The sequence below is a fragment of the Phaethon aethereus genome, assembly GCF_964289735.1.
Source record: "Phaethon aethereus genome assembly, chromosome: 2".
NCBI lineage: Eukaryota > Metazoa > Chordata > Aves > Phaethontiformes > Phaethontidae > Phaethon > Phaethon aethereus.
Genome location: NC_138582.1, coordinates 116355566 through 116371044, shown reverse-complemented (window position 1 = coordinate 116371044; position 15479 = coordinate 116355566). Strand labels below are relative to the sequence as shown.

The window sequence follows — 15479 nt, the reverse complement described above, 5'->3', positions numbered from 1 at the left end:
TTCAGAGAAAGCACATGCAACTGTCAGAAAATATGGAGCAGATTATAGGCTTGTTTTCAGACTCTGATGAAACGCCAGGGAAAGGCCATGAAAAACACTGTTGTCTTGACGATGTATGAGGAGTTTTAGTTCCATATTTATCTTTTGCGTTTCATGCTGTACTTGAGGGATCTGAAAGCGGGGAAGCCCGTGAGGCTTATGCACTTGTATCTTGAACCACAGCACCATGGAAGGCATGGGCTTATCAAAAAATGCTGTTTTATTTCTGTATTTTTTATATATGTATATATATATAAACACCATCAGAATATCTCTGGTGTTTCAAACCACACTGCACTGCTGGCTGACTTGTCCATTCAAGTGTCGTTATACTTGGGGGGACTTGCAGTACAGACACCATTCTCCTATACTTCTATACATACATGTATATGCATCTTTTAAAATATATTTATTTATTTACATCTACTAAGAAAAACCTTGGATGTTCTTGAAAAATGCAAACCTGAGGTATCCTTGCTACCTGCTTGTCTCTATCCATGGGAAAGTAACGGTATTTATTGCCATTGTATATTGTTCTGTTCCTTTACCCAAGTGTGTGTTTCTACCTGCCAGACTGCACCGTAAAGACAAGAAAATCTATAAAGTGTTTGTTACAGTAACAGATGGAAAGGTAAAACAATGAAACGAAAAACAAAACAAGGTGAAAACAATAAGGCAGCAAATAACCCACTGGAAAGGGGGCTGCAAAGCCGCTGGAGTAACCACACATCTGGCTCCAGCCAGGCTAGGATGGTGTGCCCATCTCAAAGGTAAGCTGGAGAGAACAGGCACCTTAAAATGCTGTGTTTCTAAAAGACGAGGGAGAGGGGTGTGGCTGAGTGGAAGAGGTATTCCCATGTGCATTAAGAAACAGGTTGGGACATCATGAGCACTGCCTAGTACCACAGGCTGCTCCTTCTAATGCAGACATGGAGAACCAGCCAAAGTCAGGAGTCCTCTGCACCACAGGCAGACAGCTAAAGCTTAGACACATGAATATGCATTTAAAATGCTCTGCATATAAATACATCTCAAAAACATCTTAATTTTTAAGTTTCTCTTTTTTGTTGTTGTTTTCCCTGAAATATATTTATTATCGCAAACATAAACATAGCAAAATCCCGAGCCAGCCACTTGCCTGTGTTGAATTAAACCTGAGGTGACTGGCCTGAAAATGAGAGAACAGTGAACTCTACCCAGGAGGACAGAAAGATTCGAAGGCTTGATGAAGCATACCTGTGCTGTGCTGACAGCACGAGACAGAGCACTTTGTTGCAGGAGCTGCGTGCATTTTATCTGGGGTTCCCCTTTCATCTATTCAGCTTTGCATTCCCTCACTTTCAAGACAGGGAGACTCAGAGGCATTCGGCTGGTTTTGACATAGTGAAATCCAGCCTATTCTTCCCACCACACTGGCACTTACAGAGGGAAGTCCTTTTGCTCCATAAAAGCACTCCTTCTTCTATGCATAAGCAGCGAGCAAAGGATGCAAATCCTTGGATCTGGTATTTGACCGCTGTGGTCTCAGGGAGCTTATTGTTGGTTTTGCCTCACATGCAGAGAATAAGGGAGCCAAACCTTCATGGAAAGCCATATGCTCAAGAAAAGAAAGCATGCCTCCTGAAAATACCACGCCATCGGTTTCAGCCAATACATACTCATGTTAATACAACTGTCATCACAGAGCCAAATCCAAACTCTGCTCACCTTCTTCATGTGATTTGTCCAATGTAAGAGTTCAAACAGCCTATTGTAAATGGTGACAGAAAATGTATGATTCCAAATCACATAAAACCATACCCAAATGCAGAGAAATGATCTCTGAAAATTGCATAAATGCATCTTTTTTAAAAATGGGTTCATTTCAAAGATAGCCTGCTTCCCAACTTACAGATATTCACATAAGCTTTTGCATCTCCCTTACAAATCGTCTACTAGAGTTTCTGACAAAGCTGATACTTATATGGGTGGTCCTGTCACCACTGGTACTTCTTACAGTAGCATCACAAGTATCAGTCTTCCTTTTCCTTTTGTCTTCTTTACAGGTAGTTTGCACTCTGATACTGTACAATATATTGTAAAAATGAAGTAAGGGCACCTGGTTCTACAGAACTATTTAAATGGGCTAATAAGTCTACATTTAGCTGTAGAAAGCAAAAAGGCCTCTTCAAATTTACCATGGTAAAGTGTTTAAGAAAATGTTTTTCATTGTTAGGGAACACTTTCATAAATAGACTCAAAGGAAGTCCATGCGCTACTGTTCAGAAGGAGCTGCTATCCAAACGGATACGGTACAGCAGTCCATGGTCAATGAAAAGAATACAGGATGGGCTTTAAAAAGGAAGGGAGGAGCATGAACAAAAACATCTTATCTCTCTTGTCTCTACTTCCAGCTGAATAGCTGTGGCTTGCAACAAGTACTATTCCCTTCTGCATTCCACAAGGAGGGGGGGGGAGAAATTAATACCTTGAGCCAAACCACATGTCTTAAATTTTTCCCTGAACATGACCCTATGCAAAACATACAGCAATGGTGAAGCCAACAGACATATGGAAATAGCATAAAGGAGAGAGCAAATGGCACTCACATTAGAAGAGACTTGAAATTACAAATTGAAGTTACACGGCTACAACATGTCAAGTGTGCTCCTTTACAGCTAGGGCTTCCCAGGAACTAGGAGCAAGGTCTTGTTTGAAGATTAATATAGCTTCCCAGCACACACAGTGCACTTTATAATTGTTGCAACTCAAGGCTTGATGAAAGGCTTTCCGGGAACAGGAAAAGGACAATGGTGTGGGTTTTTTGTTTTCGTTTTTCCTCCAAGCATTAGATAACAATGAAATACAGCAGAGCTTGCATTCCTAGATAAAAGCATTTCTAAATTTTTAACATTAAATAATAGTAAAGCCACACATTTTATATTGTGCCTATCATTCTGAGAGCCTGTAAATCCTTTTACAGATAAAAATATTTGGCAGAGAGATCCTGGCTTCTTCCATTTCAGTTGGGGCATAGGTATCACAGTCAGGTGTTACTTCAGTCATTAATGAAATTTTGCCATAAAATTGCAAGATTTGCTCTGTGCAAGCTGCAGAACTAAAGAGAGAGCAAGCAATGTATTAACAATCAGGGCTGCAGGTCACTTATAAGACACATTCCAGGGAAGGCTAGCTATGTTTTTCGTTTCAGCTGACAAGCCTATTTTTTAATGCTCTTTGGAATGGTCCAGAAACCTGACAAAGAAAATAAAACAGAAGGCAAAAAATGGGGGCCTGTCATATATAAGAATTTCTTTTTCTGACAGGTCTAGTAAAATAGAAAGTTAAGTCTAGAGTTGCAGACGTGATGGTGGAGAAGATGGTGACTGTGGTGGTGTCCTAGAGACCGAAGGTAGTAAGTAGACACAAGTTCAATTCTTCCTTTGCCTGTGGGGTTTTAAATCCAGTGTCTCTGAGACTAGTGCTTTAATTTAGAATGTCAGTGTCTTCCAAAAGTGTGTTAAACTCAATGCTTTCACCCTCAAACCTCAATAGTACTCAATGAAATGAAGCCAATGAGAGAATGGTCGCATGAGCTGGTGGTGATAACAATCACTGGGGATAAAAGGATAACAGAGAGGGGAGCTAGATCATGTTCCAAAAATACACAGCAAGAGGAGAAATGGAAAGTAGTCCAGATTACCTCTGATCCTCATGTGAGAGAGAAACAAGAAATGAAACTTTAAAATTTCACCAGGCAAAAAGAAAGCTGAATTTGGGTGTGGTCCCATTCAATTTTCATGTGTAAGTACCAGGCGACTTGGTAGCAGGAAACCAAAGCCATCACGTCCTCCTTCTCCAGTAGATTGTAAACATGGCCCTGGACAGTTTTACTTACAGCCAAAACTATACAGTGAATTCACCTTGAACTTCAATTCCAACCTCCCATAGATTAACACAAAATGCAGTATCAGGTCATACATTAATTTCCACCAGGTCAGCACAATGGAACAGTTAAATGAATTTCTGAAAGTTTAGACCCTTTTGCCCATTTTCACAGCTCCCAAAACGTCATTAACACTTCCAAATATTTCATACTGGCACATAAGGCCACAAAAGACTTTGCTGGGGTTTCAAGTCTCTGCTAGGGTTTCAAGGAAAATCTGAATTAGAGTAAAGCAGATGTTAACCCTAGAACAGGAAGCTAAACCTAATTTTGGCACAAAGACCTCAAGGATATTACAATTTTGGCTAGTACAACACAGATCTTCCTGCTCCACATAACATCATTCACTGTGATGGCATGGTTATCACAGGGAGCAAAACCACAGAAGCACAGTTTGCAGCACTGCTCGTCTAGCCAAAGTCTAGGCACTTTCATGGGCTGGCCCAGACTAAGCCCAGCCACAAATTCCAGTTTGTGTAGAGCTCTCAATGATCTCCATCCCACTGAGATCAGGAAACCTTCCTCTTCAGGTTTATTTACTTACTGGTTTTTCTTCTGGGCTCCCATTGGGTACTTCCACAACTCTGAGGTCAGGGTCCACCCGCACCCTCGCCCTTGTAACGAACTGGATGACTGATGAACTATCCTGAGAAGTAAAAAGAGGAAGAATTGGATTTGTGGGGGAAAAAAAAAGGACCAAAAAATCCCATAAAATATTTGCCAATGTAATAAACACATCTAGACAATGCTTAGTGGAGGTTGGATTGAGAGTTAAGTACTACCCTAGTTAAAACCCTGCTTTGAAAAAATACACATTATGCTCGTAACAGACAGACAAAACTGAGCACATTATCTGAGATTAAAACAACATCAGGTATGTTGGACTTTAAACACATCATTTATATTTGGCCTGTTAATGTTTTCCACATTTACCACAAAGGCAAAAGACCGAACATTGCCAATTAACACAGACAGGCTCAATATTAACTAAAGAAAATTTCCTATTTGTTTTGCAAGCGAACAGAAAAAAACCCCACAAAAACAAAACCTAAGATAAACCTAAGTATATCCCATGACGAGAATGTCTTAATTATTTTAATCTGTGCACTGCAAAGATCTTAAATATTCAATGTACATCTCCCCTTATTAATATATATTTCTCCTTTATTTTACACAGTGCATTTTAACAGGCACATTCCAATAAGCTGCCTTTTCAACTCATAGGTTAGTCATTTGTATGCTGTTCACCTCGGGGAGGGTAGTTGCTAAGTAGCAAGCGGCATGTATTGGTGATACTGACCCAAAGACACGTGTAAGCACTGTATGTGTTTTAAAGGGGCGTTGCTAATGGTCATCTTGGAAAGGACCCAGCAGACGGGATGAATTCCGGCTATTCCCAGGACTGAATTTCCCAGAAGCACATTTTGTGTGCACTCAGTTACTTGCTTACATATTTCAGCATTTCTATAAGCATGTAACAATCACCTGAAACTTCTGGCCTTGCCTATATTTCCTGTTTTCAAATATGAACAAACTTTAGCAGACTGGTTGGTTTCAGCTGGAAAAGCTCAGGGCTACCAACAGCTTTAGGAACTGATTTCTAATAAGGGCTCTCTCCAACACTTTTAATTGAACAGCTATCAAAGACAGGTTTATTTTAGTAGGCTCATGTTATCAGTTTTCTCCGATTATTTTATATCCTCATAATCTTACAGCATCTTGCCACAATTACACAGTCAGCATTTTTGTAAGTATAGGAAAACAGAGCAAAATGCAGTAAATTACTAGAAATTTAAAAAATTTTCTCCCTCACTCAGTGGCTTCAGAGAAGACAGGAATTAACTTGCAACCATTTGTTTCTTGTCACAAATGTCAAGCTCAGTATTAATATGGTCGTGATGTATCTTCTCTGAATAATAATCATTTGAAGTAAAAAATTACAAAAAACTGCCACGTCTCCGTTTACATGGAGGGAATGATAGATAGTCAGTCACAGTTTACATGCACTTATTTTACTTCTAATTTTTCAGAATTAAAACTTTCAGAAATCAATTCAACTTTCAGAAGTCTCTAGCCTTAACACCATGCATACAATTAGGGGCCTCATTTGTTGATTCTCAGTGTATAAATTTCTGAATTTATTTCTGTCTTAATGGGTAATAATTAGGATTAACACCTCCATAGACGCTGTTGATAAACAGATCTGTTTTCTTTGACACCATGATTTTTTATAACTCACAAGTAAAAGAAGAGGGAATGCAACTCTTGCATCCATTGATGCACATGAGCATACTTAAATCGGTATTTAAGACAAACACAAAGGAAGCACGTACCTTCTTCAGTATCTCAGTATTCAGCAGTGTGTAGACACTTATATCACAGGACTCTGCTTTTGCTAGTGAGCTTAAGTTGCAGCGTATAATTAAGCAGGACCTGCCTGGTCTTTCACAGTCCTACAGGAAATATGGAAAAAGCTGTTAGGCAAAGGAGGAAAAAATTCAGTGACAAGTTGTGTGACAGCAAACATGCCAGCTGACTAAGATACATAGTAAACTGCTAAAATACAGCACTCCGGCACTGAAATAGCAACAACTTTCAAGACCTGAAGACAGCTAGATAGAGAGACCTGAATGAAAGCAAGGCAGGTGAAATTCAGCTCTCAGCAGAGCTGCAGAGACATGAGTGCCTGGGACTGGGCCACCACAGTGCATCAGCCTTCTGCACAGGGCAGGCACCGAGCACGGTGCGGGGCCCCGCCGCCCCATGTGCTTTCGACAAAATACGGGAACGAGGGCTCTGGTCACTGAGCGTGTGCTGCGACGTCAGGTAACTCCCTCCCCACTGAACTTCCTATATCCATTTAAAATCAGATAATTAAAATCACTAAAGATCTCCACAGCACAACATCAGCATTACACACACAGAATCACACACAATCACTAAGGTTGGAAAGGACCTTCAAGATCATCAAGTCCAACCATTAACCCAACACCACCATGCCCACTAAACCATGTCCTGAAGTGCCACATCCACACATTTTTTGAACACTTCCAGAGATGGCGACTCCACCACCTCCCTGGGCAGCCTGGTCCAATGGTTGACCACCCTCTCAGTGAAGAAATTTTTCCTAATATCCAATCTAAACCTCCCCTGGTGCAACTTGAGGCTATTTCCTCTCATCTTATAACTAGTTAATTGGGAGAAGAGACCAACACCCTCGTCACCACAACCCCCTTTCAGGTAGTTGTAGAGAGTGAAGAGGTCTCCCCTCAGCCTTCTCTTCTCCAGACTGAACAAGTCCAGTTCCCTCAGCCGCTCCTCATAAGACGTGTGCTCCAGACCCCTCACCAGCTTTGTTGCCCTTCTTTGGACACACAAAATGTAGATTAATCTACATGCACCGAACAGTTGCTTTATAATGAACTATCTGATTGTGTTCTTCATGCTGAGCCATGCAAAATCTTTTCTAAGATACACAGTATGTTCAAGTTTGTCACAGGTAGACTTTCTTACCAATACTTTTCTGCCAGACTTTGTGAAAAAAGCAAATATAGTGTGGAAAATATTTTCATTCTCTTGAGGAACAATGCAGGGGCTGGGGTTTCTGTGAAAAGAACAGCTTCCTTTGTCTTGACCAACCTGAAAGCACAATTATAATCGCAATTATTATTCTGAATTAAAATAAATGACACAAGAAGGTGGGATTAGCCTGTCCGAAAAAATACACCTACATCTGAGCTGGATGTCTGGACTCCCACTGATAAGAGAGAAATAAACATTTCAGGAGTCAAATAATCCTAAAGAAAATATCTAAAGCAAGCCAGATGAACCACGCTCTGGAAATGCTTGTATCTTTTGACTGGATAGGATACAAAGGTATCTAACCTATCTCACATGTAGGTGTCTGTGTTCTACTTGTCTGGAGACAAAGGAGAAAATTCTCAGCAAAAGATATAAGCCACTACATAGCATTTTAAGTCAATTGTGTTACCTTGTGTATTACCTTTTATCTAGCTGTATTATTTGGTACTTTGGATAACTTGGCTGTTTCACACTTTATATCAGAACTAATGAGATAAATGAAATCTTTGTGCAAATGCACAATCCCAGACACTAAATCTGTTCTTTTACCTTCAGCATAAAAAGCACAAAAGTAAACTTTTTGTATCATTAGCTTATTCACTTGTCCAGAAAAGAGATGCTTGAAGCAAGTGAATTGTACCAAACTTTGATAAAATGATCTTCAGTCAAGATAACCTTGCACTAGAAAACCCTTCTCAATTTTTGCAGCTTATGTATATTCATTGAAGAAAATATGTTGGAATTTAATACAAACTATGACAACAAAGTATCAGCAAATCCCTCCTGCCGCCATCCTTAAAACCTGTAGAAATGAGAGAGAGGGAGATTTTCCCATTAAACCAGCAAGGAAAATTCATATGCATACTGCTGTTGACCTCCCCATATCCTCTACTCTGAGACAATGAAAACTTGTACCGTATTCAAATCGCAAATCCTTGAAAGAGAGAGAAAAATTGTTGTTATAGATATGAAATTATTGCATGCTCCAACTCTGATTCTGCATTAAACAGTTTATAGGTGAGTTAGCCAAAGCACTGCCAAAAAAGAAACAAAAACAAAGGTCTATCTAAATATTAAATGCTATTTTCCAGACAAGTGATGTCTATGTCTCTCGGTAAGATACACCTTTTCTGCTTCACTGGCCCACAAGCTCTTCATAATCTGTTCTTTGAAGTATGTTTTTATAACCTGTCTGTACGTAATCTGTCCTTACATTCCCAACAGATGCAGACACAGGTAGCTACCCACAATTTACAGTCTCCTTGGGATCAACTGAAAATTAGGCTATGATGTTCTCCATTTGTCCAGATCACCTGGAATGAGTTTTCATTATTTATTGTAGGTAAGAGATTCACAAAGCACACTGACATTTATTTTCTTTGAACTTTCATATGGGAATTAGATCCAGACCAACCAGAAGGTTTATATTAAATCAAGAACAGCCAAGAGTCAAGATCTATTCAGTACTTGCTTTTTCTTCCTGAAAGTTTGAACTACCAGACACTTGGACAGATGTCATTAGATTCATGCAAGTGATACAGAAAGGACAATATGAGCTTCTGCACTATCCCAGCTTTTGGCATACTCTCCAAATAGTCCTGCTTCACATCCTGTGCAAATACTGTGTAAGAACAAACCAAAGCAGGAATATCTCATAAGACTAAAAGGAATTATCTCACATGAAGCAACATAAATCTGGTCCCTTCTTCTCTAAATGATTATCTTTTTCTTAAACTGAAGCTTGGCTACATCTCATTCTTTAGCTGAGACAGAGGAAGGCAACTCCAGAGGACTAAGTCTGAATTTGGAAATACCCTTTCCTCTCTGCCAACTATGCAGCAATCCTACACAAGGCGGCTATTAAATTCAGGGTCTCTGCCCATGTTAGGAGGGACATGTGCAAGGACCAAGCACCTGCTGTCACCTGTGCTGCTCTGCAACAGACCAGAGGGTCACCTACAGCCTGTTTTAGTAGCCAAAGGCAGATGCCACTTCCTAGAAGGAGTAAGCAGACAGTACTACTTGGCCTGCAGTATTTGGAGGAATTCAACCAGGCAGAAATTAGGTCACATTCATCTGTGTATCCGTGATCAATCAGCATATGCTGACAGCCAGTAGGCAGGAAAGGATGCAAGACGGCTGAGCAGCACTCAGTTTCTTTTAGCATTCTTAGAGATAGCAGAGCCACAGAACTAGGAAAAAAGTAACCAAAAGCTTTGAAATGGGTGGATCATGCTGAGGTGGAAGGAAATCCAGCCTTTCCAAAGGACTGGTCACAGTTGGTTTTGGGGTTTTTGTTTGTTTGTTTTATTAGGGTGACTGTCAGACTATTATATTTCACACCATCTCTTATTTTCCTCAATTTTCACATGCATAAAGAGAAGGTTCATTCAACCAGTCAGACAAAACTATGGTAACTTTTCATTAAACTTGGTTTTCAATGAAAAGTCCGGTTCTAGGAAATTGACCTGCTAAATAAAATCTTAGCACAAAGCTCTTGCCTGCATTATGCTGAAATTAAACTGCATCTCTGAATACAAATCAGGATTTGGCCTCATGCATGAGCCTCCTCCTTGTACAAACATGGTGCTACCCCAGCCCCCCGTTTTTCTCCTTGTGACCAACCTCCTAATCCGGTAGACAGAGAAGAAAATTTCCGGCAAAGTTTAAGGGCTTTGCATGAGCAAATGCTTACAATTTATAGATGCAAGAACTGTGCAAGTCTTTGAAATGGAGTAGGTGGGCAGGCTCTTTGATAAACTCTTGGAGTTTCAGGGTACGTGACATACTAGAGCTTTCTGGAAATTTCCATGTGGTCTCAGCAGCCTATAAATAGAAAAGGACTACCCCCAAAGTGATCTTCCCAGGACCTGGGATTTAACATCCTACAGAAATAGCAGAAGGTAGTTTTCTTCAGAAGCAGTGCAGAGGATATGGAAAGAGATGTGCGTTGCCTTTGTGCTTAGTACAAGGACTATATAGAAGCCACAGAGAAAAATCAACCTCCAACTCCTAAAACAAACAAACAACAACAAAACTGGGGTAGGGGGAACAGGGACAGAAGGAAGGCTCTCTTAAATCCTACGTTAAAAACTGCAACTAGGGAAATAAAAACCCTGCCCCGAGTGAGGTATCAAGCAGGAACAGTCCTGCAGCCTCCCAGGGAGGGACTTCCAAGGAGTTGTCAGAGCTGTCTCTGTTGAAGCTTCTTTCATTTTGTTTTCCAGAAGGTACTTACCTGTTTTAAGTCCTTCATAAAATAATTTGCGGTCTGGTGCACTGGCAGTACAGTTAAATCTCTTGTACTGGAATTGTACCTAAAGTCTGTACCCAGACAGAAGTAGACAAAGTCTACGTTAGCTTATAATGTAGGCCAAAGAAAAAGGTGAACCAGGCTAACTACATGGCATCCTCAGCACCTGATGTCCATACTACATACTTTCCTAGCTTGCTCTGGGTCTGGTCCTGTAGCCTGAATGTGCTACAGCTAAAAATGAGCGTTAAGTGCACTCTTCGAGTGCTCCTTTGTGTTTCTTTTGCCCCAAAAGTTTGTGCACTCTGCACAGCTCCCTGCATGGGGAAGACTGGGGATTTTGCTTTAAAAGCTTACTTCTGGACTGAACTAAGATGCTAGTAAAGAAGCACTCTAAGGCACACTTTGGTCTTCCACCCAACAAAACTTCTGCAAAAGGTGATGACCCCAAAGGTGTGCAAAATACACATTATGCATGCTTGCTAAGAACAAGTTTTCAATTTTTTCACCCATGAGTGTGGATATTACATTAAATATAAGCAGGACTCCTGGAATTTAGATTGATTGCTATGTACTAGAATCGTTACATTTCTACATAAGCAAACCTTTCTGGAACAAAAAAGCTACAATCAGTCTAGACCATACAAAATTCCTCCAAAACTAGAAGTGGCATATATATATATTTTTTTTTTTTTAATGTGATCTAGCAGGTTTCATTGAACAGCTTTACATTGCAGGAGAAAATGGCATAAAAATAATTTCAAAGGTCTTAAATTATTTTCTAGTTTTTCTTCTTCGCTAGGTACAATAGTCTATGCTCTCACATAAATCAGTTTTAAACTAAAAGAGGGCAGATTTAGACAAGATAGAAGGAAGACATTTTTCACCATGAGGATGGTGAAACGCTGGCACAGGTTTCCCAGAGAGGTGGTAGATGCCCCATCCCTGGCAACATTCTAGGTGAGGTTGGACGGGGCTCTGAGCAACCTGATCTACTTGAAGATGTCCCTGCTCACTGCAGGGCGGGTGGACTAGATGACTTTTAAAGGTCCCTTTCAACCCAAACTATTCTATGATTCTGTAATTCTATATAGTCTAGACTCCCACAATATAATGAGTTGTTTCAGGGTAACAGCATAAAATTTTTGTAACATAGAACTAAATATTACTAACTACTGATTCTAGCCTTCAACTCCTGGAAAACCTTTCCAATTAAGAAAAAAAAAATCTTATTTTTGCAAAGAAAAAAACTACCCATAAATGGCCACGTGTTCAGAGACGAGTTAGTCTCTAGCTTTGTTAATTTACTGGAAGTTGCTGTCCCCTTAAAGAGCCCATAAACATGCTTGAGAGAGGACGTTTAAATAGGACAACCTATACAATAGGTTAGTCTGTCATTTTTTTGTTGTCAGCACAAACCACTGAGCTTCTCAGAGACAAGACACAACCACTGGAGAAAGCATGTGCATTACTTCATGCTTTAAAAATGCTGTATCTGCAACAAGGAAGAAATTCCCACAGGATGACTTTAGTGGACTCAATATTTGAAGCATCTTACAGAGCAGGGGCAAAGCCATAAAGTAGCAATGATTTTTAACCATATCAGATTACACCACCCTTAAGAAAAAGTGGCAGGAGGCCATTTCAGAGTGAAACAGTTGCACGTAAAACATATCACGTACGCTCCACACACATTATACCCTAAAAAACTGCAGGATATTTACTAGGGTTGTATGGGAATAGCATGTTGGATTTATTATGTATACAGGGACCATTGCCTCTGACTTTCCCTGCACGTGTAGGGATTTATGAGAATACTTGGGCTGAGCTTGGAACTCCAACAAGGTGGTACCAGTGCAAGGGGGACAATCACCACGCGTTCCCCTGGGAACACAGAAGATAACCCAAGGCTGCCAGTGAAACACTTCTTGCACTTCTAACCCAGGTCAGCCATGGGTTTAGGGCATGTGGAGTTTCTAGGAAAAATAACACACCTCCTGACTCAGCACATTCCCTTTCTACTATCAGCTCTGTCCCCCACTTCAGGGTACTCCTAACATAATTTCTGCTCATCCGTAGCTACTCTCAGAACATGGCAATTTCTAGCAAGAGTTTGGGGCCTTTAAGAAATTGTTGGGGTTTGTTAGCAAACATTTTAAGGATTCAGGCCATATTGCCTGTAACACAAATTTCACAGGTGGACTGAAAGCCCGTGGCCCCTTCTAGACTTAATCTCAACCCGTTTAACATACATCAAAGGTAAGACCCTCCATTTTTTTCAGAGCCTTGTATCCTGCACAAGATGCCAACCTGGGAGAGGGAAATGAAATACAATTTCCAAACAGGGGGCTGGAAAGGTCAGCTGAGGACCAAGCACAGGGAAGTGGAGATTGGCAGCTGGCATAGGGTTGAGTAGCTGCATGATAGGAGTCTCCTGGAAGAATGAGACTGTAAAACATGAGGAAACTAGCTGTTCCTTCCAACAAAGCATTAAGTACAATCTCCCTGCTTCATTGCTGCATATAAGAAGCCGAGTGCTAATCCCATATTTAATGATTGTCATTTTACAAGATAAACAGGTGAACAAATGTGTATCTTCCACGTATTCCTTATAGACAACACTAGACTCCCACTAATGCAAAGGAATTCAGTATGGTATTGAAACTTAAAGTTTCCAGGCTTTTCCAGTAAGCCTGATTCCACTCTTGAGCTAAATCATCACCAGTTATTAGCGAGAGCCTGGGAGCCAGCAGCGTTAAGCTGACACAAAGCAAGCGTGAAGGTGCAATCCAGCCATGAGTGTGTGTGGTGGAACCAAATCCAGGTCCAAAACCGGAAAAAGCACAGGGGCAAGTTCAGGGAAAACGTCACGAGACACAAGATATTTGGAACAGCAATTTTAGCTGCAGGAAACGCGCTCAAGGTCTGAACACAGGTCAGTTGTTTCACAAAATTGTCAACATTGTTCAGCTCTGAAATGGATGCCTTCCTCATCAGCCCTGGGGTATGCTGGCTCCAAAGGACAGTTTGGCCGTAGACTTCTTGAAATTGCTGCCAGATAGTTTTTACATATTTCTCCTTTCTTATTAGTTTTTTTTACTGTTTTATTTATGTATGCATGTCTAATCAGTGGTTCAAGTTTGCAAATTGGATAATAAATAACAGATCCACTTTTGTTTATCTTTGTTGCTAACCATAGCACACTCACCCTAATATTAGGGAAAAAACGTATACGTATGTCCTGATTCAAAGATAGTGATTCACCCTATAGAAGGTGAATAGAGATGAATTGATAGGCATGGTTAATCTAACATGTCACACACACTGAGAAAAAAAGAGTACTCACAAGAAATTCCAGACAAGGTCAGACTTTCAACAGTAGACAAATAAGTTATGTAAATATGTTATCTGAGTACTTGCTCCATATGCCAAAAATGTTTAATATTCACAGATAATGAAACATGTTTGAATCAGAGCAGTTTTGTTGATTCTGGCAATAAATTTAAGAGCCACTGAAACAACAGAGAAGAATTTTTAAAAGTAACCCTTTTTACACAACCCTTGAAAGATGTTGACTAAAAATACCAATGCTGTTAAAGAAATGCAGTATTCGACAGATCCAATAGGTAAACTTACATGGCTGTGAGAGACAAGATTTAAACAGCAAAGTGGAGATGCTAAAGCATTAAATCAGGATAGCGGAGTATTCCACCGTAGCTCTGGCTCCTGCTTCTCCAAAAGGAAAACACCAGATGCACGTTTGGCATAAGTCTGTGCTAACCTGATTGCAATGCCTGTAGATGTTTTTCTTATGCACTTAACCCTGCAGCTTAATTAAATAACCTGTTAACTGGGTTTGATCAGCATAATCCTGCAACATTTGCCTGGTCTTGGCCCTCCAACCACTTTGCACATACTTAGCAGCGATCCCCAGAAGTACTACTCGCAAGAACTAGTGCTGCCTACCCAGTTTAGTAAGAAAAACAAAGATCTTCTGATTTGAAATTCCTGACTTACAAGACAGCAGCTTCTTTCCTAGACAGAGGGCACCACCACATGTACACAGTGAGAAGAAAGAATGACCGCTTGTACGATTTAACTGTGAGGTCCACAGAAGGTTCAGGCCTAAGAATGAATGAACACCACCTTACATGGAAACCAGTGTACCTCTAACATTCATGTGCTCGTTATATATCGCCCTTTAACAGTTGAAATCCAAGAGAGAGTCACTGACAGGTACATCTGCTCTCCCTATGACGAGCTGTGAAATGCTTAATCACATACGAGATGGCAAATACATCCCAAGGTATGTCTCTAAAAAGCCCCTGAGATCACTTGGAGTTCAGTGCTCCTTCAGCTAGGTTCTACCTGTCTCTAGAACATCTGCTTCTACAGCATTTCCTATGGTGCATAAGACACAAATAAGCCCGTGGCTTTTCTTTACCTAATCGTTGGACTCTCCTCACGGTGTGTATTGATGTTAGGATGAAAAGTTCTGAAGACTCTGCAGATAAATACATTCTCTGTAGGGCTCAAACAGCTTGGGTGGGATGTTTCACTAAAGCAGACATTTGAATGTATCAGAAAGGTATCTAAGATCAGCTCTAAGATCTAAGCTCTCTTTAGAGGCAGTGTAGAGAAGGTATGACCTCCAAGAAGATGATTTTGCTGATCTATTGC

General features: G+C 40.4%; 1 protein-coding gene across 1 annotated transcript in view; it reads right to left on the bottom strand.

The window, feature by feature from the left end:
• The window catches only part of ITGA9 (integrin subunit alpha 9), a gene marked incomplete at its 3' end in the record, with an annotated part of 228236 nt that overhangs the window by 18448 nt on the left and 194309 nt on the right, over positions 1-15479 (bottom strand). The window contains exons 24-26 of the mRNA XM_081996300.1: positions 7478-7603; positions 6298-6417; positions 4509-4610 (exon numbers count right to left, since the gene is read on the bottom strand). Coding sequence (XP_081852426.1) covers positions 4509-4610; positions 6298-6417; positions 7478-7603 — 348 coding nt within the window. The remainder of the gene's footprint in view (positions 1-4508; positions 4611-6297; positions 6418-7477; positions 7604-15479) is intronic.